This window comes from Hippocampus zosterae, chromosome 5 (genome assembly GCF_025434085.1).
Source record: "Hippocampus zosterae strain Florida chromosome 5, ASM2543408v3, whole genome shotgun sequence".
Taxonomy (NCBI): Eukaryota; Metazoa; Chordata; class Actinopteri; order Syngnathiformes; family Syngnathidae; genus Hippocampus; species Hippocampus zosterae.
Window position 1 is genome coordinate 8,893,054 of NC_067455.1, and position 24,504 is coordinate 8,917,557.

At 41.6% G+C, this 24,504-nt stretch overlaps 4 protein-coding genes across 7 annotated transcripts; 1 reads left to right on the top strand and 3 right to left on the bottom strand.

Moving 5' to 3' along the window:
• Window positions 1-750: 750 nt before the first annotated feature.
• lamtor2 (late endosomal/lysosomal adaptor, MAPK and MTOR activator 2) lies at window positions 751-2,739 on the bottom strand. The gene is made up of 4 exons (XM_052066241.1): window positions 2,489-2,739; window positions 1,806-1,968; window positions 1,150-1,239; window positions 751-1,089 (listed from the first exon to the last, which is right to left on the bottom strand). The coding sequence occupies exons 1-4, from the start codon at window positions 2,554-2,556 to the stop codon at window positions 1,033-1,035; spliced, it is 378 nt and encodes a 125-aa protein (XP_051922201.1). The 5' UTR covers window positions 2,557-2,739; the 3' UTR covers window positions 751-1,032.
• A 689-nt stretch (window positions 2,740-3,428) lies between these two features.
• rnf115a (ring finger protein 115a) lies at window positions 3,429-10,437 on the top strand. 2 transcript variants are annotated; one of them, XM_052066217.1, is made up of 9 exons: window positions 3,429-3,579; window positions 7,080-7,138; window positions 7,211-7,268; window positions 7,620-7,903; window positions 8,046-8,114; window positions 8,209-8,281; window positions 8,356-8,449; window positions 9,311-9,426; window positions 9,494-10,437. In XM_052066217.1, exons 1-9 carry the CDS (start codon window positions 3,502-3,504, stop codon window positions 9,611-9,613), a joined length of 951 nt encoding a protein of 316 aa, XP_051922177.1. In that variant the 5' UTR covers window positions 3,429-3,501; the 3' UTR covers window positions 9,614-10,437. The 2 variants fall into 2 exon arrangements, with proteins under 2 accessions (XP_051922177.1, XP_051922176.1); XM_052066216.1 differs by having other exon boundaries at window positions 3,467-3,579; window positions 7,214-7,268.
• On the bottom strand, window positions 7,087-15,445 carry gba (glucosidase, beta, acid). Of its 3 annotated transcripts, XR_007962498.1 has the most exons (13): window positions 15,142-15,445; window positions 14,884-15,075; window positions 14,101-14,247; window positions 13,824-13,957; window positions 13,035-13,207; window positions 12,867-12,956; window positions 12,645-12,792; window positions 11,686-11,910; window positions 11,434-11,597; window positions 11,246-11,362; window positions 10,752-10,871; window positions 9,058-9,174; window positions 7,087-7,918 (listed from the first exon to the last, which is right to left on the bottom strand). XR_007962498.1 is itself a non-coding variant. In XM_052066205.1 (12 exons), the coding sequence occupies exons 1-12, from the start codon at window positions 15,209-15,211 to the stop codon at window positions 9,162-9,164; spliced, it is 1,593 nt and encodes a 530-aa protein (XP_051922165.1). In that variant the 5' UTR covers window positions 15,212-15,445; the 3' UTR covers window positions 8,555-9,161. The 3 variants fall into 3 exon arrangements, 2 of the variants coding, with proteins under 2 accessions (XP_051922165.1, XP_051922166.1); XM_052066205.1 differs by lacking the exon at window positions 7,087-7,918 and having other exon boundaries at window positions 8,555-9,174; XM_052066206.1 differs by lacking the exons at window positions 7,087-7,918; window positions 14,884-15,075; window positions 15,142-15,445 and adding an exon at window positions 14,286-14,468 and having other exon boundaries at window positions 8,555-9,174; window positions 14,101-14,215.
• A 421-nt stretch (window positions 15,446-15,866) lies between these two features.
• dap3 (death associated protein 3) lies at window positions 15,867-22,839 on the bottom strand. Its single transcript, XM_052066210.1, has 12 exons — window positions 22,467-22,839; window positions 21,456-21,569; window positions 21,242-21,343; window positions 21,027-21,135; window positions 20,844-20,936; window positions 20,248-20,378; window positions 19,279-19,359; window positions 17,523-17,687; window positions 17,393-17,452; window positions 17,226-17,315; window positions 16,159-16,276; window positions 15,867-16,077 (listed from the first exon to the last, which is right to left on the bottom strand). Exons 1-12 carry the CDS (start codon window positions 22,503-22,505, stop codon window positions 15,992-15,994), a joined length of 1,188 nt encoding a protein of 395 aa, XP_051922170.1. The 5' UTR covers window positions 22,506-22,839; the 3' UTR covers window positions 15,867-15,991.
• Window positions 22,840-24,504: the final 1,665 nt, after the last annotated feature.

The following is a 24,504-nucleotide window of genomic DNA, read 5'->3' on the forward strand; positions in this document are numbered from 1 at the left end:
TTTCTAGGAACTCAAGGACATACAACAAGCAGTTAAAATCACAAATACAATGTTAATAACAACAAATAAAATAAGAAAAAAGAAAACAAAATAAAAATAGATTTATGGTCCGAGTGAATAAGAGAACAAAAGATATGTGGTTAGCTAAACACGTTTTCAGCAATTTTCTATAGCATTTGAGGGATCAAGGTAATTGAATTTTATGGACTGAGGGAATATAACAGATAAATGCCATTTTTAAAAGAAATATGAGATATTTTATTTAGATTTATTTAGACATAAATTATGGAGAATAAAGTATGCCCCCCCACAACCCCTAGATGAAAATTTGGCATGTGTTCAGTGAAAAGGGGCTGTATTTAGTAAAGTAATAAAAGACATCCGGCAGCACGTCGGCCTCACAGTACAAAGATGCAGGACTCGATTTCAGCTCCGCGCTTCTTGTGGAGTTCTCCCCGTTCCTACGTGGGTTTTCTCTGGGTACTCCACATTATAAAAACATGCATGGTAGGTTAACGGGACGCTCTAAACTGTCCCGAGGTGTGATCGTGTCAACTGTCGGCTGGCAACCAGTTCAAGGCATACCCTGCCTACTGCCCCAAGACATTTGGAATAGGCTCCATCCATTCATTTTCTAAGCCATTTACAAAATAGACTGATGGGTGGATAAAAGACATCCATCTGTATTTTTATTCCCCCGCTGCTCTCTTTTGGACCAAGTCACAGATTAAACAAAAGTTCAACAAGATCTGTAATCAAAAATTGTTTATTGTACTCATCTGAATTAAATGGTAATATTTCAACTTAATTACAATTCAACAACACTTGAGAAATCAATCTGAATGCTTTCATGAAGCTTAATGACATCACGAGACAAAATTCCACAGGAAATCTGACTAAATAGACACATTTGTTGTTAATAACAGCAACACATTTACATGATTAAATTAGAACAAAACAAATAAACAAAAAGAGACAATGAGATATTGGCTAGAAGCCACACCATGGACTAGCTTGGGCCACACAGTCCCACTAGGATGCGGCTACTTGGGTCAAAGGTTCTTCCAGGTACTCCACCAGAGCCTCGGCCTGCTCGACAAAAGCGCACGTGAGCAACAAATTGAGAACGTTGTTATGGCGTTGCCTCACCTTGGCTTTGAGCATTCCGAAGCCCACTGTCTCTTTGGCATACATGCATAGGAGTAGGTTAGCCACTCGTGTGATGGCCACTCTTCCCTCCTGTCACACAAACTGCTGTTAGGTGTATTTTTCCAGTAAGAGGCCCGTTTCAGCACGTAACGCACCTTGGCTTTCGAGTAACTGCTCCACATTGGGTATAGTGTTGAAGCAAATGCTATGCACAGGTCCTTTTCTTTTGTGTAAAGAGGAACCCATTTCATTATAAACCATTAGAACCTCTGAGTAGTTAAGAAAAACGGCACCCGATCCCTTACTCAACACATTTCTGGGGAATCGATACTTTTCTATATTGCACTGAAAAAATTATGAGATTTATGATTTATGAATTAATGAGTAAAATATATTAAGTTTGTGGGGAAAATGGAGACCACTACAAAGTTTCTTTAATTTTGCTATTTATGGGTTTCTTTGCATAAAATGAACATATTTAAACCAATTTAAAAACTAATATTGGTCTGAAAGCGTTCTTGTTGTAAAGAAAATAGATTTTTTTAAAAAGTAAACAAATGTCAAAATACAAAAATAAATACATAAAAGATTTGGTCTTGTGACTTTATGTATTTGACAACAGCTGCAATGTTCACAAGAAGAAACTCATGTCTTACCATGCAGTCCATGAGAATGAATTTGAGTTTGTCCTCGTTGAAGGCCTGGTGTCCATTCTTGTCATATGCTGCCCAGATGTTGCTGGCGATGGCGGCGGTGACCCGAGCGTCTGTGTCCCCGTAGCCAGAGTAGGCCAGGAGAGAGCCTTCGTTGTTTAGCAATCTGACAGCCGAGTTTTAAATACACAAAAGCCACACTTGAATGGATTTTGGATAACTGAACATGCAGTGCAGAACACAAAAGATATGCACTAAATTCATATAGAATTGCATGTTTTGAACAACCAGATGCAACCTTAAACGTGCATCGCCATCCAAAAGGCGAATAGTACCGGAACAGGGCATCACTAACGCTCAAGAACTTTAGATAAGAATCCAGTACATTATTTTATTTGCGCATAACAAAATTATATACATTAGGTTCTTCGTTGGATGTAATAATGTAAAAGCGAGTATCGTTTTAATATCTCCAGCTGCAGCTCTTTCTTTTTTGAAAAGCAAAGTATGGTCACCTACATAAAGTAAAGAAAAAAGTGAACATTTGGCGTCTTTGGAAACCTTTGCAAAACAATTTCATGTGATGGCAGGACGTTAAATGTTGTTTAATAAGTCAGTATTCCCCATTTTGAAAGTTTTAAAAACGGCTGACAGGGTTAGCATCCAGCTAGGCTAGGAGTACTCACAGTGTGCTTTGGACTCCGTTTGTGTTGGCTTGGCTCAGAACCTGCGTCAAAGCCTTCGGTCGCAACATGGCTGCTGTCACTCTTCCACGTCAGACTGTTGTCTTGAAGGAAATACGGATGGGAAAAAAGTGGGAAACACTTGTCACGATGCTACTACAGTGCTAGTGCATTTTGTGACAGCGGGCTGTAGTCACGTTACTTCCTCTGGCAGCCGGAGACACCGGAAGTGGTGCCTCGTCAGCTGTCGCAACAGGGAGCTCTTAATTTGAGCTGTGCGCCTACGGCGAGGCTAAGATAACGGGGGCCAAGTGTCCGCGTATTCTGTGTTTAAGACGCCAAGAAAATTAAAATACCAAAGATGCCTGCACGGTCGAAAGAGTGAAACTGTGAATAAGGTCATCGTTTATTGTCAAATATGCTCAATGTGTAACATACAGCACAGATTCAATTACTTTGTATAGTTACTTTGAATAACCATCATAATGGAGAAAGTTTTTGCTCGTTTTACTTTATTCAAGATAATACCCAAGACAGCTGGGATAGGCTCCAGCACCACCCGCGACCCTAGTGAGGATCAAGCGGCTCGGAAGATGAATGACTATGAAAATAATTGTTGTATATATAAGATTTGCTCCATGTACAGCAGTTTTTATACAGCGATGGTTGTTTTAAATTGCTCTATAATCTATCTTTGATCATCTTAAATACAGCTGAGTTATCACAGAAGCCATAAATCGTCCCCACTCCATGCTTTCCATAACCGTTCGTCAGCCGTAATCGAATACAGATCTTGAATTTTTTTTAAAAAGGTAATTCTGTGCTGTTAGAAAACAAATACAAATTTTGGGACACACACTATTCTACGTTTGTCAACAGGCGAGTACTTCCGCAAGCAGGTTACACCTTGCTGTGATTGAGCAGTTTGCGGCGAGGTGCATGCTGGGAAGGAGGCGGGTCCTCGTAGTGACTTGGTGGAGGACCGACGTCACTGTTTGTGTGCTGGCTTGGGGAAGATGGCGGAGGCTGCGGCTGTTCCCCCGCATCGGTTTTTCTGTCACTGTTGTAAGGGAGAAGTAAACCCGAAACTCCCGGTAAGACGTTCGTATTTCAATGTCGATTGTATGTCATCGTATTTGCTCGGTTGACAAGTTGGCGTCTTGTCCGATTACCGTGTGCTCCGCTTGTCTTCCTTAGCGAAGAAGCTAGCTAGCCTGCTAGCAGTCAGCGGCGTTTGTTGTTGCAGTTGTGAACGCGGTATACACACCGGTAACAACTGCAAATTGATCTATCAATGGACATTTCAAACAAATTGGCTGATTTTTTTTATTGTTGCAACAACAAGAGTTAGCCTCAAGCCACGATCTGTCTATTCTGGTTGTTGTGTGTTGCATTAAAATACACTGCTGATCGAAATAAGGACATATGAAGCCTATTTTAACTGATTTCCTCACCCCCCATAGATGGATCAGAAGTCAGTCATTGACTAATCAAGGGAGTTTTGCATTCATCGACACTTACTTTCAATTTGAAATGGAAACATGGGAGTAGCATGAATACAGGCTTAAATTTAACACCACAACGTACACAAACAAAAGCTCACACACATTCAAGACTCAAAGCCAGTTGAGTTGTATTTAACCAAGTTCAGTACATATGCATCTTTATGAATTGATTGTGAAAAATGTTAACACGTCTTTGGAATACACTTGGTGTAATTTTTTTTTGCTTACCGGTACGTTGAAGCGCACAGTGTTAATGTTCAAACAATGTATAATGTTACAGTGGCTTAAAAAATTTGAATATACAGTGCACTTTCCAGGAATAAAACTTTTGCCTCATTTTGTAAGGACTAGTATCCTACTACAGTTTATGTTGGTAATTATGGTGGTACTTGGAGAGCAAAGTTTATTTTAGGAGGTACTGTGTTTAGAAAAAGCTTGAGAGAACCACTGGCTTAGCTGAAACGAAACTAAACTAAAATGTCCCTCAATAGGATAGGAGAAGGGTCCCCGGCCGCCGTTGTAACATTCGACACTTAAAGATTGAAAAAAGTCATTATTTGATTCATACTTCTTGGTGAATTCTCTTTGATCCCTGCTTGTCCCCACAGGAATCTGCAGAGAAAAAAAACATTGTTTTTTTTTAATGCCCACGGAGTCAATCTAAAATGACCAGTTAAAAGCAAATTAATATTCTAATGAAGTAAGAATTCTTTTCGGAAATTACAAAAAATATAAAATAATCAACACCATTATTCTCTTTGTCCCTGTAGAGCAGCTTTATTTCATTATAATAATAAAACACTAGATTTTATTCTCTTATAAAGCGTAAAACATTTCACCCTACTAAGGGCAGAACAAGTGATATTCTAGCAAAGATTTCAAGTGTAAACTCACCACTTGACCTGGAGATCGTAAGCATACACACCATGCTGAGAAATGTCATTTGACCATACAAACAGTCGATTTATTACGCGCTGCATTGACATGACGTCACCATGAGTAGACGTCTCCGTTATGTAATGACATCTTTACTGGACTCATGTGGTTGTCTTTTGCGTGCGTTTGGTTAGAAACTATACGTAAATGGAATATTTTGCACTGCGGCCTTACGTCCGAGGACTGCTTTCAAATCTACGGCATATTCCACAATAGCAGATTCCCACGAGGACTACCCTACTGCCATTCCTTGTTTAAAATTAGGGCTCAGCAATGTGGCATTAAAAAAAAATAAATTGTGACAAATTTGAATCAACTTTTTCCCCTCCTTCCACTAGGGCTCCTTTCTTGTTATACGTACAACAATGTGAAAACAATTCCGCTTATGTTGTCAGTTTCTGAGCGGGAATTAAAGTCTGGGTTTTTTTTCCCACAAACACATCAGGAAGATGTGGCGCCACTGACTGGTCTTGAAAACTAGTTCCACTTTATTCGCGTCTAGAATCACGGAAGCACAAACAAGAATTGTGCTGACAAATAGAAATGTCATTGAATTGATCAAATTGATTCATCACCCAGCCATAACTCAATTTGGGTCATAAATGCAATGTATGCAATTGCATGGCGCAGGAGTGTTTATGTGCAACAAAAACAATGGTAAAAGGCAGACAAAGTCGTGAATGCGGACACCACAATGATTTCCTTGAAAGACAAAACTATCAATCGATCCGCCAAGCTTTTTTATGTGTGGCGCCAAACACCGAAACATTCACAAACGGTGATACACTCTGCAAAAGGCTGAGAACGAGGCGCATGTGCTGCCGCCGCCTAAATTTGCAAAATGACTTAATTTGACTGCCGCCGAGGCATTAGAGGACTCTGTTTACACTTGGTGGGAAGAAATAAGCATAAAAAAGTCCACCTGAAATAGTTACTCAACAGAAAACGTCATTCTCATCAGAGGTGCGACAAGAAATCGACGTGTAACTAATCGGTGATCAAATAATTTTTGATCATCAATTAGATGACTTTAATTTCAGTGTCCAATTGCTTCTTCATTCAGCTTCAAGTCATCTTAAGTGTAAATATTGACTCTTTGTAGTCGTTCATGAAAGCGGACTGATTATCTTTGTCCATTATCCGAGCCGCGGTGTTGAATCAAAATGAAAGCATTTGCTTTTAACTTGGACAACAACCTATTTTCTGACATGTTACAGACCAAACCAGTTACTGAATCATAATTTATTTATTTGTGCATTTTCTGCACTGTCGATTTGGAAGAATGTCCTGTTTTAAAATAAAGGGACTGAAATGAACAGTTATTTTTTAAATTCAAAAATATTAAGATAAGCATTCGTCACAGCCTGAATTCTCACATAAAATATCATGTTCTTAATTCCTGCATTCATCTTTATTGAAGCAACTGAACACAATCCATCCCAGGAAGCTGCTTAAATTTTTTTTAACCCCCAGAGGTCAAGCCAAAGTTTTTTGTATCAGGTAACAGAATGCATGAAAGAGTTAAAGACCAGAGAAATTATCTGAATGTGCGATTCTGTCTCTGCTCAAGCGAATGATTTATTTAAGGTCGCTCTAATTTTGCGTCCGACTTTTTACTGTGTGATGTAAATATTTTCGACACACGGAATCTAATCTTCCGACCTGACTAAATTGTTGTGTATTTGGCCTGGGCGAGGGGAATCCCAGCCTGCTTGTCTCATACTGATGAGATTTCCTCCTTTCCAAGCCAAATGCCATCGACGCCTCCTTGTTATTTTTTTAAATAATAGCCTAGGGCGGCTTCCTACAAAGACATCCCAACTATACCATATCTGATCACAGACCTGACTTTGATATGTCAAAAATCACGTGCGCGCCTTGTTGAACGTGCCTTAGGTGTGGTTGGCAGACCAGCTCAACCTCCTGAGGAAAAACAATGACTGCCGGTCTAACATTGTTGAGTATAATTTTAGTGTACTGTCATCATGTTAAGGTTTTTTTTTTAATGCTGTTTTGCCAATGACTTATTTATGTTCAATGCTTATTCTGGTCAACATTCAACACGAATGTGGTTGAATATCTACATCGTGTTCTTTTTTCAATCTGTGGAGTGTTTATCACAATGTCTAAATGTGTGCTCTGACTTTTTCAAGGAATATATCTGTCCCCGCTGTGACTCGGGCTTCATCGAGGAAGTGACGGAAGATTCCAGGTAAAAGACGCGTCTCGTTCAATGGGTTTCGAGTCGTGGTGAGCCGCCATTTATTTTTTTCTGTAATTCCAGCAGCCTCCTAGAGGGCGGCGGCAATGGACTAGATGACACTACCACTCAGTTTGCAGAGGTACGTTTCTTTCCTGAGTGACAACCTGTGACTGAAATGATTAATCGAATAATTCAAATTATTCACTTCAAGATAAAGTTTAAACTAAATCTCTGCCTCCCAAGATTTGAAGTGATTTTTTTTGGCAATACCTAATGCTACTGCAGACTCGCCCACAATTCTGTGCAGCTATAAGATGCCGCAATGGCGGTGAGTCAGAAGTGTGCAAAAAAGACAGCAAATGCTAAAAGTTTGGGATCGCTTTCAATTGTTGTGTTGAACAAACCTAAACAAAACACACATTAATACGGAATTCGCAATAGCCACAATTGACAACTAACCTCCTGTGTCGTGTTGTCATCGTCCTCGCAGCTCTGGCACCTGCTTTTAATGGAGCGGCCATTTTCCATCGACGGCGACAACCCCGACTCGGAGCCCCGGCTCCCCGGTGGGCGCTTGGGCGGGCTCAGCGACTTTGGGGGTTTCGGAAGCGGGCCCATTGGGGGCTCTGTCCCCGCCGGCCTCGGGGGGCCCTTGGCGGGTTCACTGGGTGCCGGCGACCACTGGGGCCCGGCGCGCCCCCCGCGCCTACACACCCAGAGGAGGTACAGGTCCAGAGTCAGCAGCAGGCCCGACCGCTCACCCGCTGTCGAAGGGTGGGTTGGCATCAGCTGAAAGGCAAAACAATGACATGGTCTTTCTCTATTTTCGTATTTCTACGCCAGTTATTTGGTATATGGCTTGGCTCTACAAATGTGAAGAAACGATGCATTAAACTTTCATTGTCCTCCTACTCAGGATCGTTCAACAGTTCCTCGCCGGCCTCTTCGCCAACTCCGGAGTCTCCGGTTCGCCGCCGCTGTCATGGTGAAATGCCTTCACAAGTTAACTTGATTTTGGTCAGAGCGTGATTTCAGCTTACAACATGACCAACGACAACTGGTGCTTTGTGCTTCTTCAGGACAGGGATGCTGCATTCTAATCCGGGAGACTACGCCTGGGGACAGGGTGGCCTGGATGCTGTCATAACACAAGTACAGCAAACTACGCCATATCTGTTATTTCCCCCCTCCCCATCCTCATTGCTGAAAATGTTGTATGTGTGTAGTTACTAGGTCAGCTGGAGAACACAGGGCCTCCTCCAGCAGAGAAAGAGAGGATCTCTTCTTTACCCTTTGTGAATATTTCTCAGGAACAAGCAGGTTAACCTCGCACATCGTTTCTCACGTTATCATGCACACTGTGTCCTTAAAGTCACTTTCCGTTTGACACAACTAGTGTGATTTGTATTTTTTGGGGGGGACTAGAGATCTACAATGCCGTTTAAATGTATGTCACCACTGATGTTCACATCTTACCGAAACCCCATTTCCGCTTGTCTGAATTGTACAAAGAATTAAATATTAGGACTACCTACATAAGTAACCATTGTAGACTCGAATAGGGTGTCAATAGAGCAGTGAGTGAACATTTTCTTGTGCCTCGAGTCAGCCTCAGTCCGACGCTGCGGTGCAAATTAGTCTATTCTGTGCCATTTGGAACCATGAAACGCTGGGACCGGTGGAACTCGAGGGCTCCTTTAGATGAGGGTAATAATGAAAGTGAAAAACTGCTAACAAATTACATCACCAAAAATGTTGTCCGTTAACTTTTTTTCTGTCAGGTCACACCCCCATTAGCAGTGCAGCCAACAATAAAAATAGCCTGCCGTGGAACGACCTGAATATCTGTTCACATAAGAACTACATTGAGTGTCTCACTTTTAATTGTGTATTATACTCCTAACAACAGTGGATGCTAATATGCTCACCTTGAACAGCTGCAGTTTAAAAGCAAATGTCCGTCACCCCACTCGGTGTTCATCTCGAATCTGATCTTCAGATGCCATGTTCTATTGCGGGACAGCAGGGTTACTCAAATACAATTCCTAAAGGGTCACAAGACAGAGGGAAAAAATATATTTGGGTTGTTCAGAGTTCAAAAAGCTTTGAGGTGTCGTCGATGGACTAACTGATCGCATCCATTCCAAAGTAATGAAATGAGTGTTCAACTTGTGTGGGCAGACTGTTGTATGGAATGTCCAGTGTGCAAAGAAGACTTTGAAGTGGGCGAGGCCGTCAGACAGCTCCCCTGTAACCACTTCTTCCATTCGGCCTGTATAGTACCGTGGCTGGAGATGGTGAGTCACAACAACCAACATTGTTGTCACACTCGAGCCGAGTTAACGCCGAGCGGTTGTTCCACAGCACGACACGTGTCCCGTTTGTCGGAAGAGTTTGAACGGCGAAGACAGCAGCACCCAGCCCCCGTCAGAGTCCCCCACCCTCTCCATGGACCCCCGCACACAGGAGAGATGGTCCTTCTGAAGACAGGACGGTGAAGAAGAAAAACAAAACGCAGAAAAGACGGTTCTCGCGCCCCCCTCGCCTCTGTTGCCGTCAATTTTTTGTACTTTTCTTTTCAATGTCTCTTTTCTCCTGAACCATGAACACGCCCATCACATCTCATTTGTTTTTACAAATTCTGTGGCATGCTTTCGTTAAAAGTCCAGGACACGGTTTGGGGGGGGGTCTGTTCTGTTTCATGCAACTGAGTCGCCTCTCACCTTATACATGATTGTATACAAGCAATTAGCTCTTTCATTTCCATAACATGTCCCCTTTAAGGTCTCGTTTCCACTCCAGGTGAGGCCAATTCTTGTTTACCCCTCAAGCCACTTCCCCTTTTAAACACTATTTTGGGCAAATGTCAAGCTTTTGTATCTCCCAAGTCGCCACATTGCTGCAAACATATTCATAAACTATTTATTATTTGACGTTCCACGAGCGTATTTCTTTGGCTTCGCATTTGTTTTAAGCATTCCTAAAAGGGAAATGACAGCTTAAAACCTTCACGCCAATGAAATGACTCATCATCAGCGCTCACCCCACTTTTTCAATTCCACCTACTTCTGCTGGTGTACATGTTATAATCTGATGTCATCCCTTTCATTTTAGTCCTCTCTGCAAGACCATATTTTTACCACTTTTTTTTTAATGTAAATAATTGTAGTCCAAAGTTAAAAGGTTTGCTAAGAAAAACATCAAGAATGGAGACACAAATGTGAATGACATACATGGTTAACAAACTGTATATTATATAAATGAAATATGTCTATGATGTATTAATAAAGTGAAAAAATGGGTTTCCATTTGTCTCTCACAAAATCAACCCAGGCGTAACAATACAGATGGAAGTTTTATTTGAAATTAAATAGCAGTACACGTCAAGTACAAAGTGCATGTGTCAAAATAGTAATGTGGTTAGGAATGTAAATAAACCATGCAAAAGATGGTTTTACATGTCAAAAGAATTCGTGGAGCAAATTTACAAATTCACACAGCCTCAAGGGAGCGGGGGTTGATATTTTGAAAGTCAAGGCAATTGTTCTCAACAAACGCTGGGAACATAGCAACTTAAAAAAAGTCCTAAGGCTCACCTGCATGTGAACAATAAAAACATTACCGGTACATATTGAGTCCTGATGTGTACCAAGCAAGCGTGAGTACGGAATGAGGTGGCGCTGTGGAGGGGATGTAGCCCACCATTTGGTCCCACACCTCAAACTGGATGGCCGATGATGACCTACACGACACATACGCAGTTTTTTTAGAGCCAAGTCACACTCACTCAATCACTCGCTCACATAGAGTGGAAGGAACCTCCAAAGTTAAACACAAACTGTTCCGTGAATTTTATTGACTTGAGTTGTTCTACAAACCCCGATTCCAAAGCCACATTCTGTACATGTTACAACAGGGTGGCTTCATAATAGAAGAATGCGAGTACTAGACTGGCCTGCCAGCAGTCCAGACCTGTCCCCCACTGAAAATGTGTGGTGCACTTTGAAACGCTATACATGCCAAGCTATGTTTGTTTTGAGGTGTGATTATCTTTGTTTTATGTTTAAACGTGAATGCCGAACGGCAAATATGCAGTTGTTCACTGGACCATACAACCTGTTAAGGATGATGAGCACCACTACGCCGTCTGGTCGGATGAAGGCTGAGAATTTCAGGTTTGTTTCCCCACTGGTGGACATACCGACTCTCTGAGAGCCCTCACACAGGAACTTACTATGCCCAAAGAAAAAAAAATTGACTGCAGTCTAAAAATATTTAACAACGATTAAGTTTCGCCTGACTACCTGAAGTGGGCCAATGCGTAGAAGGTTGGCTGCTTGTAGAAGACGTCACGCTTAGCGTCAACTATGACGGGGCTGTCTACGAAGTTCTTCACCCAGTTGGGCCCGCCAGTCAGATCCAGCGCCAGGTTCCAGTCGGTCCAGCCCGTCATGTAATGATTTAAATCCTGAACATGAAGAAATAAACTAGTCCCGGCTTGCAGTGACAGCCTACGGGCATGCTGACTCACACTCCTGGAACACCCGCCATCCTACCTCTATGATATCATGCGCGTACTGTTCGGCCCTCTGCCAGCTGCCTAGTTTCACCCCCCGGTCTAGCGGCTTCCAGCCTGCGCAGGCCTCAGTGCCAAACAGATAATACTCCGGGTAAAGTTGGTGGGTTGATCCCAGGGTGGGCCCGGCGGGGATCAGGCCATCCATGTACCAGTGCACCGCCACCCCGTGGATGTATCGACCTGCGTGGATGTCACTTAGCACCTGGTGGGAGTCAAATCTTGGCATTCAAAATATATTTTGGTGTGGTAGATGAACATGCATTGACACTAAAGATTCCACAATAAATGAGAGCTTTTTTTTATATACCGGTACTGTGTTTTATGTCATTGCTAATTTACCATTCGTATTTACAATTTTTTTTCAGTGAAGATGGTTGCATTTTTCTTTCTCGTTTTATCTTCAGACTTCCTCTTTTTCATGTTCAATTTTCTTTTTTGAATGTGTTTTAGGCAAGTCAGCAATGGCCTTTGAGCACATGAATGACTTTGAGAAGAGAAAAGAGTAGCCTCTGCTGTCTGTAAAACAAACAAAAAAATTCCAGTCTTGCTTTTATATAGTTTGATTTTGATTATGACTACGGTTTTATGATTCACATTGTGAAATTCTCTTTGTTCGGCATTTAGTTTTGGAGTATACTTCAACCGGGAGTTGCAATCTTGGCCTCTTTTATGAGAGATTGCTCTGTCAAACAGCTGCTATTGTAGCTAGTGCTTGTAATTCAGATTTGATCACAAGAGAGGATACTGTTTCTGTCCAATGCAGATGAGTCACCTGAGACTGCTTGCTTTTTTTTTTTTTTAACTTAATCCAAAACGTCAAAAAACGCTGACAGCCATCTTCAACACTTCTTGGTTCATGACACCATAGACTTCTATCTATTCCAGCGCCACTGCATAATAATGCAAGATAAAAAGTGTCCACTCTGCTGCGCTCACCACTTTGGCCCAGTAAGGCAGCAGCAGGCGGTTGTCGTCCAGCAGGAGGATGTGAGTGTGCGGAAAAGCCGAAGCGTGGAGGGCCGGGCCCAGGTCCAAGGCCACCCAGTCCTTCTGCTCTTCGGGGGTGAAGCCCAGCGCCTGGAAACTGCAGGGAGACAAACATGCTGTCTCTAAATCTTTTGATATTAGAACTCCAATATCCTGAGTGAAATATGACACCTGTAGTTTGTTATCTGTCCTGCTGTCGGTTCATTCCCTGTGGTCACAGCCCAAAACGTCAAATTATACTTGGCATATTCCTCAAGGAATCTTAGAGGCACAAATAGTAACAATCAGAATACGATATTACATGCTGTTATAACAACATGCCGTATGTACATCAATCACCTTATATAGTATTGAGCCCAGCTTTTATGCTCCTTTCCACCAGGTTTTCCCTTCAAGGACCCTTTTCCTATGAGAGCTCCGTTTGTCTTCATCCAGGCGGGGGCGCTCCAGGCACTGCCCAGCAGAGACAAAGGTTGGGGAGCCATGGCCTGGGCTCTCTGCAGCAGAGGGATCTAACAACACAAGTCACAGAGCACTCAGACATACAGCACCCTGTTTGTGTGTGTCTGTGTCTTTCTCTCTGTCTCTGGGAGGTGAAGTAATATAAACTTAGAGAACATGGTTGCACAAGTGTGCACACCCTCACAGCTTAGATGTGACTGAGTTCTGAACTGGCCAATCAGCCATTTCAGACGTATGTAAAATAGCAGTCAGTACACACCTGCCACTTTTTAAAGTGGCTCTAATTAACCCTAAAGAAAGTTCAGATCTTCTACTGGGTTTTCCTGACTTAAAAAAAAAACATTTTCAGCTTCCACATTATAGGTATCACATTGTTCAAAATTATCAGTCAGGAGAAAGGTACAAAATTTCCAAAAAGCCATTACAATACACCATGGAACACAGTGATAGTCATCATCAAGTCGAGAAAACGTGGCACTACCAAAAAGTGGAAGTCTCTCCAACATTGACGAATTGACAAAATGACAAGGTGGTTAGGAAGGATGCCATGAGGCCATAGCAACATTGAGGGAGTCGCATGAATTATCTTCTGTCTCATTCTTTTGTCTTTCTTTCTCTATCATCCTCTCCTCCTCCATGTTTGTCTCAGTTTGTGTGTTTCCTAACCTTCATGTGTACATCTTCAGGGGCCAGAGTGAAATTGTGAAGGTTGTAATCGTCCTGCGTGTCAGCATACGTGTACAGACGTGTGGAGAAGTCACAGCTGGCCATGGGCACCCGCACTACAGTATAACCTATACCTGTCAAACAAAACATATTTCGAAAAAGCTTTCGTGTTTTTAATATACTGAAGGGTTTTCTAACATTTTCATTACCGCTGCATATTGTTCGATACATATTTTTATTATCTAAAAGTTATTGTATTTCATGAGATGTGACGTACCCTCTTTAGAGAAGTATTGTTTCAGCAGTTGGTCTTGTGCTCCAGCTGAAAGCGACAGGATGTTCAGCGCTGCTGCGTCTGTCATCGCTCCACCAAATCCTCTCATCTTCTGGTACTTCTTGTTTGGAAGGAGAGTTAGTCTGAGGCCTTAGGGAGACACGTGACATATTGTATGATCAACACACCCACACATAGTCTCTCCCGCGCGCCTTGGGTCATCCTCAGTGCCGAATGCCAGTGAGACATGCCTGGAACACCTAACCAGGGAGGCATCCAGGAGGCACCATCATCAGATGCCCGAGCCAACTCATCTGGCTTCTCTCAACGTGGAGGAGAAGCGGGTCAACTCTGAGCCACTGCTGATGACCGAGTTTCTCAACTTATCTCTAAGGGTGATCCCAGACACCCTGCGGAGGAAACTCATTTCGGCCAGTTGTATCCGTCATCTCACAACAAATAACTCGTAGGTCTCGAACAGATTAATTCCATTTTCTTTCAGTTTATTTAGAAAATATTATTTGGCTTCGCAAACAGTTTCTCAATGAATTCTCAGTTTGTCAACCCAGGGTCTACTGTAAAAACAAGCCGTGGGCCACAGACACCTGGGAACTATTTTAATTACCGGTACTTAAAAATTGCACTACAATCCACAGACATTAATATTGACACTATTGTATACTTAGTAACTTTCAAATGGCAGCAATAGAACATATATATAGCAATAAATGGTCACCCTGTTCATTATATTTTAGAAGCAACTTGTCCACCCTGCATGTGACTTACCAGCACCGGTTCTGTTGGGTCTGACTGGGCCTTGGGCGTCCTCTAGCCGGCTTCCGGCCATGGTGCTCAGGTAGGAGATGTAGTGACCCAGCGGGGGAAGAGAACCGGTGCCCAAGGTGTCACAGTACGTAGAGTTACACTCACACACCACTGAGTCATGGCCGAAGCTTCTGGCGGCACACTTGCTGCGTTCTTGTTGGGAGAAGACACAGAATGTTGCCACATTTAACACATTCTAAATAAGGTTGTGTTTGTTACCTGTGGTAGTCGTTGTTGTTTTGTGGAAAATGGCTGCTACCAAAAAAGCGTAAAGCAATGACAGAAACATTTTGTAGAGGGACCCTTTCTATCTGTCGTCGGATATCACGGGGCACGAAATTAAACTCAACCACGAGTGTATAAGTCAATACGACCGCAAATTCATTACTCCGCCATTAAAGTAAATTCTCGACAGGCTTCGTTGCATTGAAATGGTTTGAACTTTGCACAGTCAGTCATTCCTTTGCTTCTAAGTTTACGGTTTGTTTTGAGGAAGTAATCACGTGATACTCGCGTGGTATGCAATGACCCGGATGTGCCGGTATGCAGCACGTGAAGTACCGCAGATGAGCCAGTTGGAGGTGCTGTTTAATCGAGAGCAAATGGAAAGGGTTTTTTCGGTCGAATGACAACTGTATATTAAAAATAAAGGTATGGAGGTGAATTTTTTAGCATAATAACAATTATTTCAGGCATACATCCTCCAACCTATTATGCTGAGTCATGATCATACAAGTAATTAATTGGCATTTTTGCCATCCATTCATTTTCTAAAACATTTGTCCCACTCAGCATTTCCGGTGAGGTGAAGCCAAATCCATCTGACTGCCAAGAGGAGAGGTACACCCAGAACAGGTCACCAGACATTCACGTGTCACGTGTAGAGCGTTCACACTGGAATTTACTTTTGGAAAAGCAAGACACCTTCAATTTTTTAAAAAAAGTTGGTAGTTTGAACATTTATTAGCAAACAGTGAATTCATAATTTACAGATTATAGACATGAATATTGAGTCTGCATTTCTAGTGTGCAGATATTTGTGTGTGACGTGTGGTTGCTGTCTAAGACCTCATAGGAACGCGCAAATTCTGTCCAATAACGATGGATTCCTGTCAGTCATGAAGATAATCTCTTTCTTGCCCTCTTCTGTTCGGCCTGAAGAGGAAAAGTCTTATAAGCATTTCACATACATGGTTGTATTTCAAAGGAAACATTCTCCAAGGGAGTGGCTCTTACTCATGGGATGCTGCAGCCAGTTGCGGTCCATGTAGTAGAGATAGCAGCTCTCAAACTCTTTCTCACTGTAGTAGGGCACGGACACGGGGATGAATGGGTCCATGTTGTCAAAGCCCCTCTAAATGACAAATAGACAGAATAAATATCTTCTATCGGCAGCTAACATGAACCTTCTTTAACTAAACATACAAACTCGACTGAAGTTGAAGATGAGGAGAGAGGAGCGTCGGCACGGAGCGCCGATGTGTATTTGGAACTGAGAGTCGCCGCTTGGAATTGAAACGGGTTTACATGGGACAGGAGAAGTGAACCTTTTTTTTTTTCATCAATGACCACTATGGCTTCTTGTTTACTTTGACACTTAGATTGTAGCCAACGTGTGTGCATTTTGAGCATGATGTCTCTGATCCACTGGTGAAAGGACACTTTGATTCTCTCCTCTTTCATCTACTACTTCAAATAACAAAGTGCATGAGAGAAAAGTGGTTAAGATTGCGCGACTGTCTGTGTTTTATGTTATGAGTTATGTTTATTATTTTACTTTATATGTTTTGTTAAGCGCTTTGTTACAGCTGCAGCTTTTGTGAAAGCACGATATCAATCAGGATGTATTGTATTGTACATGTACTAAACAGGGATAACTGTTAAATAAACAGGATAGATGACGTACCGTGATGTAGCTAAAAAGGAACTTCCCTCTGCTCAGCCTAAAATATAGCTTGAACCAGTCTGCATGGAGCTTCAGCTTTCAGATGAGCCTAAACTCCCTCAGATCCGTACCATTACAATCAGATAAAACCAGACCCTTCTTTCAACTGCTGCTTGTCATCCTTATATTCATAAATAAATCAAGTAAACCGCACCAGGCTACTTTCAGTTCAGTTGCTGCAAAAACAGCAGCAAATATTCGCAGGCGTGCCATTTACTGGCCTCATCCATGCAACCTCCTTAACCCACAGTGGGCTCCATGAAAACCAAGTGCCTTAAGTTAAGTATGACTGCCTTAAGTTAACAACTTCATGAGTTGTGTTTCAAGTGAGCAAAGAATCACACTCGTGAACTCTGACCTCTCCGAGCAGCTCCTGGGGCAAGTATGCCAATTTGGGTGGGTACACAGCTCCCGTATGAGACAGAGTGGTGATGATGGCGCCTCCCGTCTGAAACAAGAAGTTGCATATGAAGAAGAAAAAAAGGGCAGTATTAGTCAGCCACACTTTTTGCATATTCTTCTCACCCAGTCGTTCCGCATCATCTTCCTCAGGTTATATACCAGCGTGAGCTCATCTGGGTCCACCTGGTGGCAAGCAAAAACATGTGAGGACGTAGCTGCAAAGGCGGCGTGAAGCTTACTTGGATTTACTCACCTCGCTCTTGTCCTCTTTTTGAATACTGGACTTGCCCCACAGGGCGTTGACGCCGTCCACGGCCACAGCCAGGTGGAAATCACAGCCCGGCTGCCCGCTCTGCTGTCTTAGCTCCTTCATCAGCGCTCCCACCACATCGCTGCTACTCTTCACGCGATTGATGCCCTGACATGGAAATGTGTCACATTTGAGTACAATAATCCCCCACAACGGTGGATTAAAAAAAAAAAAAGCCTGCACAACCCCCTGGTTCACATGAAAGGTTTTTGTGATATAAACACGGAACCAAGATACAGCATTTGAAGACATTTTCCAACATTAATTTTACCTATAACCTGCTGTAATCAATTGTTAAAACAAATCTTTTTAAGAGTGGAAGTAAAACATCAATAACAGAATCTCCTTGTGCTGAAAGATGTGACCCCAAAAATGTCAAGAAAAAACTATTAGAACATCCGAACTTCATTTGGAGTTAATCAGAGGCACATAAATGATTTTAGGTGCGTGCTTACTCCCATTTAACAGGAGTTTGAGTGTCACCAGTTAATTATGAGCAAAACTCCAAATTACTTATGAGGGGTGTGCACACCTGTGCAACCACATTTTCTCACTTGTTTTCTTTAACCTCTCCTCTTGAAAAGATTGATATGTTTTTTCCAGTTGAGTTGTACAGGTCACAGGTCACATTACGTTTTGGAATGATTTTTAAGTCTCAATTTTTTTGGTGTCATATCACAACTCCCAGCATTTGAACCTGGGTGTGTCGAGTTGTTGCTCTCAAAGGATTGACACATTAAAAAGACATGAGGCGACGGCATTTCATAAAGCAGCAGAAAAGAAGGAGAAGTATATTAAAGATGGCAGTACCTTAAAACACTACAGCTAATAACATTACAAATATTTAAAAAATATATATAGTTTAGATAGATTAGGATTCTTTGAAGGCCTTCATATTTTTTTTAACGTCGGACACTACAGAGTTTTCTTGCACCACAAGTGGACAGCACTATAATCTGAGTGTCTCAAAAGAAAAGTGGCCCCACCACGCAAGCCATGAGTCCAACATTCTCCTATGCATGCTTTAATAATCGAATGCTTTAAAATGAGAGTAGTCATATTCTTATTGGAACTCTTGGTCACGACGGTACCACCTCTGCCTTAATTTGAGCCAGAAAAAAACCCTATAACCTCTTTTCAGGTATTTTTTCAGGTACAGAAAGAGACTGGAGCGACTGGTCAGGAAGGCCAGTTCTGTCCTGGGTTGCTCCCTTGACACTCTGGAGGAGGTGGGCAACAGAAGGATGCTAACTAAGCTAAAAGCTATGATGGCCAGTCCCTCCCACCCCCTCCAGCCCGCCCTGACAGCACTTGGTAGCTCCTTCAGCCAGAGACTGTTACACCCGCGCTGCAAGAAGGAGAGATACCGACGCTCGTTCCTACCGACTGCTGTCAGGCTGATGAATAAAAAATAACAAAAATAATAAAAATAATAATAAAAAATGTTGGGGTTTTTTTCTCTTTCTCCTTTCTTCTTTCTACATACATTCTTGCTGCTGGAGGCTGTAAATTTCCCCAGTGTGGGACGAATAAAGGATATCTTATCTTATCTTATCTTTTTCTCCTGTATTTAAAAAATAAAATACAATGAAGATGGGATTCACTGTACATCTACAAAGTATGATAAGGGGATTGATGTATGAGATAAGTGCAAGAGGTGATGTGATGAAAAATGTCTGAGAGGCTGAAAAATAACAACCTGATCAACCAGCTCGCCAAGAGGGCTTCCCTCCTCAGTGAGCTCTCTCTTCGTCCACACGTAGCGCTGCCTTGTCTTTATCTGGAGACCAAAGAGTAAAGGTTTGAATACATTTTAATGTGACTTCCTCCACAAGACATTTGTGTAGTGCTAAAGCAGCTTTTAAATTTTTTCACCAGAATTGCTTCTGTTAAAAAACAGGCTCTAACTGTACCGTTGATATCCCTTTAAAAGCATATACCGAGCTTTCACAAGTGGCTTGAGTTACGATTGAAAAACAACAAAATTGCCAGTTTTGGTTTTTTTTTAGCTACAAAAATGCATTTGTATTATAAATTAAGAGAGTTTGAAGGAATTTGCGTCTTCTATCTTTTATGCAAAACGTACATTATATGTATGTTTATCGACATTTTTTGATGATGATTTCTTTTTAGATTTCAGTTACATGAAGATTTTTACTCTTCGAGGGCTGGCCCGGTCACTATCTCGCACAAAGAGCATTGTAAGTGCAAATTTCAAGAATAACACACATTTGAAATGATTAACTTGATGAGGACTGAAAATTTTAAAGGCAGAATTTTTGATACAGCTCCTGAATTTAGTTGCAGGCATACCATGAAAGTGTCCGCTGAGTGTACCAATATGTCTGTCCACCTGTACTATATTTTCTATTTAAAACAGAAAGACGTCAATCCCTGGACGTCAATTGTGATATTCTAATTCAGCCAAGTAGATTGTGAACTGCCAAAGCAAAACCACTTGCATCAATGTCTCATTAAATAATTAAACCCATCGTGCCTTCCAGCTGCCGGCAATGCCTGATGCTTTATGTGCATCGGCATGTAACCCGACCTGCTGTGACGACACAATGGAGCCCCATTTAATGTCGACACGTGCCTTGTTAGTTACCGCTTGAGGTGAATGCTGTCTTTTATCACACAGCTATTTAATGTAACATTTTGCTTCTACCTTGGAAAGGAAGGGTTCGTTGGTGATCTTGAAGTTGCGCAACCACTCAGTGGCTTGTAAAGGCTGGTCAAAGCGAGAGGCGTTGAAGGATGAAGGCAGGAGCTCCTTACAGTTCTTCACCCAGCTGTGAGCTAAACGGAAAAAACAAAGTAAAAAAAACCCCACTCATTTCACTAGAAATCGACAGGTGACTTTCTATTTATTTTTCTGTTAATGTTCTGAACACCTGCTTTCATGCAAGTCATAGAGCAGGATAATTATCCAGAGGAGTTGTGACATAGCTTTAACTAAGGCGTATTAGTGCAACCCTGAAAACGGAACATTTATTTTACAATGAGGATGACAGTCATTTTCAAGAACAATTAAATTTCTTTTGAGAGAAAATGCAATATCTTTCTGAATGAATGTCTTAATTTTACGAGAAAAAAGTAAAGGTACCGGTAGTACCTTCTAGATAAAAGAGTGGTATGTTTTTTAGGGGGGGAAAAGTAGTTTACGTGAGATTTTAAAAAGTGCTTTTCGAGAAATTAGTCACATTTTTCCTGATGTTTTTTTTTTCCTCCTTGGATAAAATGTCAACAATTTTTTTATCTCACCATCAGGTATATGCAGCACCAGCCATCCCTGCGTATAGCAAAAGTGGACAGCGTGACACAGAGACATCGTCTTGCCGCCGCCCTTTAATCCATCTGAACAAATCAATAAGGTTCATACAGAAGGAGACTGCCTTTTGTTGGGTCATAATTTCCATAATTTTGTGACGGATTTCTCAAGGATACAGAACATGTATCGCTGTGCGGGTTTGCTCATATCCGTTTCCTTCAGGTAGGAGATGACCTCCAGGGCGGGCTGCCTCACCATCACGGCTGCTTCGGTAAACGTCTTCACCTATGCACAGAAAGCTCTCATTTAAGACTTCTATATTGGTAAAAAAAAAAAAAAATTAAAAAAAACTATCAATAATATAAATGTCTGGATGTCTTAAAGACCCAACCTGCTGCTGATATCGTCGGGGGAGGCCATGAGGGAAGAGGGTGCGGATGTCTGCAGGCGGTATGGTGTAAAACTGTCCAATATGCTTCTCTGACTGACTAGCCTAACAGGAACCAGAAAAACAAACGAATCAAAATCATGCAAATTCACACACAACAAATGTTTTTCCACACCAGACACACACTGCTGATAAGTAGAGAAGTAGCTCTACTTACCGGATCATTCTGCTGTGTTCTAAAGACAGAGAAGGGCTCAGGTTCTGGCTCAACCACCAAGGCCTCCTGTTGTTGGCCCAATCCACTTGTATGAAGCCACCGAACATGCGTCACCTATCAGAAAATATAAAGAGAGATAGATTACAAACATGCCGATTTATATAGCGCTTTCACAACAGCGGCAGCTGTAACAAAGCGCTTAACAAAACAGTTAACAAAGTAAAATAAATAAACAGAGAGTTATACAAGTGATTCTCAAAGTGTGGTACAAGTATTGTTCCACTAGCAGTACGCAGGCTGTCACTAGTGTTTCACTCAGCTCACTTTATATAAAGAGCAGTTGAAAAACAATCTTTGCGACATACAGACTGATTTATAGAGAGAAAAAGAATCACTGATTTAATGCAAATGAAATCGACACACATTTAAAACATGAAATACAATTTAACATGAAATAACATAGTAGCCATACATACAGCCTCTTAACAGTTTGAGTCGAGAAGGGCATTTGTTTTACTTTTCATGTAAGAGTGCATTTCTTCCTTGAAAGTGCAGTCCATTTTTAAATATAGTTCAGATGTAATAAACTTTTACTGTATGTTCAATACATTACATTCTAATTTAATCTTTGTTTTTTTACAATCATTTTGAAACATTTGGCTGCAACATATTTTAGTTGAATTTTTTAGTGCAGTTTCACATATCCTATATTTAAGTACAGTGTTTATGGTCAAACAGACAGTACTTTATTTCATTTTACAATGACACATCTACTTAAAAAATAAACATCTGTCTCGTTGTTGTTTTTTTAATGAACATTGAGGCCCCACTGTGTTGGTGCTTTTAAAACTGAGAGCTAAGTACTTCTTGAAGATGGGAGAGATGGTTGAATAGACAGACAGATGGGTCACAGACAGAGAGACAGGACATGATTTGCCAAAAGCAAAATCTGAAGAGATGAGTGCGTAAATTAAAGCTTTAAGCCCTATAAACTCTTCCTTCCAAGCTTACCGTTTGCCGAAGCCTGAGGGGCATTCTGTGAAGGGCCATCTTTTATAAAGGTGATGATATAATACAAAATAAAAACAAGCGTTCAACCAAAACGTTTCCAAGATAACGCTACAATGGCACCGTCCTGTCACCTTAGGTAAAAGCGTAGCAGCTAGCTAGCTGGCTAGTAAGTTACAGAAAACGCAATTATTTTGCAATCTAAACGCGCATAAATACGTTCATCAGCGCGCCCTAATTTGTTCAGGATAATGTTCTTCACGGGTTTAAATCCCAGGATAACGTGGAGGAGAAACCGCGCGCACGACTACGGCAACCATCAATGTGCCAGATACGTCAGGGGCGCCGCCATCACGCAGCCTCCCTGACAGGAAGTGACGTCATCATGCCCGCCAATCAGATCGCATCAGGCAAAACAACCGTAAAATGGAGTTAATGACTCTTTACGTGAGCGATTCAAGACATTTCTCAAATAGTATTGGAGTGCAAATATATTTTTATTTGGATTTCTATATGAAGGTATAAACAGAAGAGAATTACTTTATTACTTGTACCACACTTTGAGAATCACTTGTCTAGCTATCTAATGTACTCTTGTTTTAAGAGGACCCCGGGAAGACTAGCAGTGCCTCAGGGCGGGTTTCCTAACAAATCAATAAATTATCTTTATTTAACGGAGGCATAATCTATTTTATTTTTACTTTTCCCGGCGGTCTTTATGTAATGACAAGTCTGTATCTTGCTTTCTTAAAACACCCCAAGGATAAAGAAATACATATTTCTACAGTATGTTTCTTGCCATGCTAAAATTGGCTCGTTTTTGGGGTAACTACTTTTTGCAATGAGCCAATTCTCGCCTCTTCTCCTGCTACAGCCAGCTGCTCGTTCCTACACTCCAAGCTGAAGCAGAAGAAGCAAGCCCCCAAGAAAATGAAAATACTTAATATGGTCCAATGGCACATGCCAAACCCAAGCACCAGCCCCCACTCTCCCAACAACTTCTCGAGAGTAATCAAGTGAGTGCTACCTGCACTGTTACTTGGAGCCTCCACTTGTCAATTTAATATTCTCTTCACTCGTGATGTCAGCTTTCATCACCAAGCCACCGAAGTGCACTGATTAATGGAGCAGTGCTGTTCATTACATTGCAACACACAAATACCCTCCCACCCTCAAAGAAGTTCTTTTGCACTTCAATGGATCACGTCATTGGCTAAGAAACTAAATGTTGGCGTGGTTATTGTGTTCAAGTAGCCCCACTGTTTCATAACAGGTCTCGTTCACAAGAACATTTCATAGTCTGACCCTACAACTAGATTGGGAGTTTCACAATCTACAATGAATTAAATTCGCAGGGCAGGAACCTTATATGACGAACATTTAAAATTGTCTTCACTATCATTCATCCATATGCCCTTCAAATGCCTAAACCTGCAGGATTGGACTTGAAACCAGTCGCTGACGGCTGCTCATATTGCCCGTATACTGTAGGCTTCATAATCTACTCATCATGTTGCTGCAAGAAACTACCCATCTCTGGCTTTCTTCCCAAATTCTTACACTTTTGCAAGTCATAATAGGTCTGTCTGTCCTTGTTAATTGCTGTCTTTCCTCTGTACTTTGCGTTTTGGTGTCACATGGCTTCCTGCGGTGAAATATACAGTATAATACAGCATGGTCGAACATGGCTTTTCTGCTTGCAGGCAGCTTGTTAACCCATTAAGGAATGAAAAAGATGTTGGAAACTTGTTTGCAATCTTTTTGGGGCCTCCATTGATGTAGAAATCTATTATTGGAAGCTCGTATAGTACCGGTATATAAAGTGAATGTGAAAAGTCTCCACACCCAAGTTCAAATCCTAGGTTTTTGTTTTAGGAAAAAAAAAGACCAAAATAAAAGATTTCAAAACTTGTTCCACCATATATGGTATATTAGCCGACGTGTGCACATTTTGAGCATGACGTCTCTGATCCACTGGTTAAAGGACACTTTGATTCTCTCCTCTTTCATCTCAAACCGCTTCAAACAACACAGCGTGTGA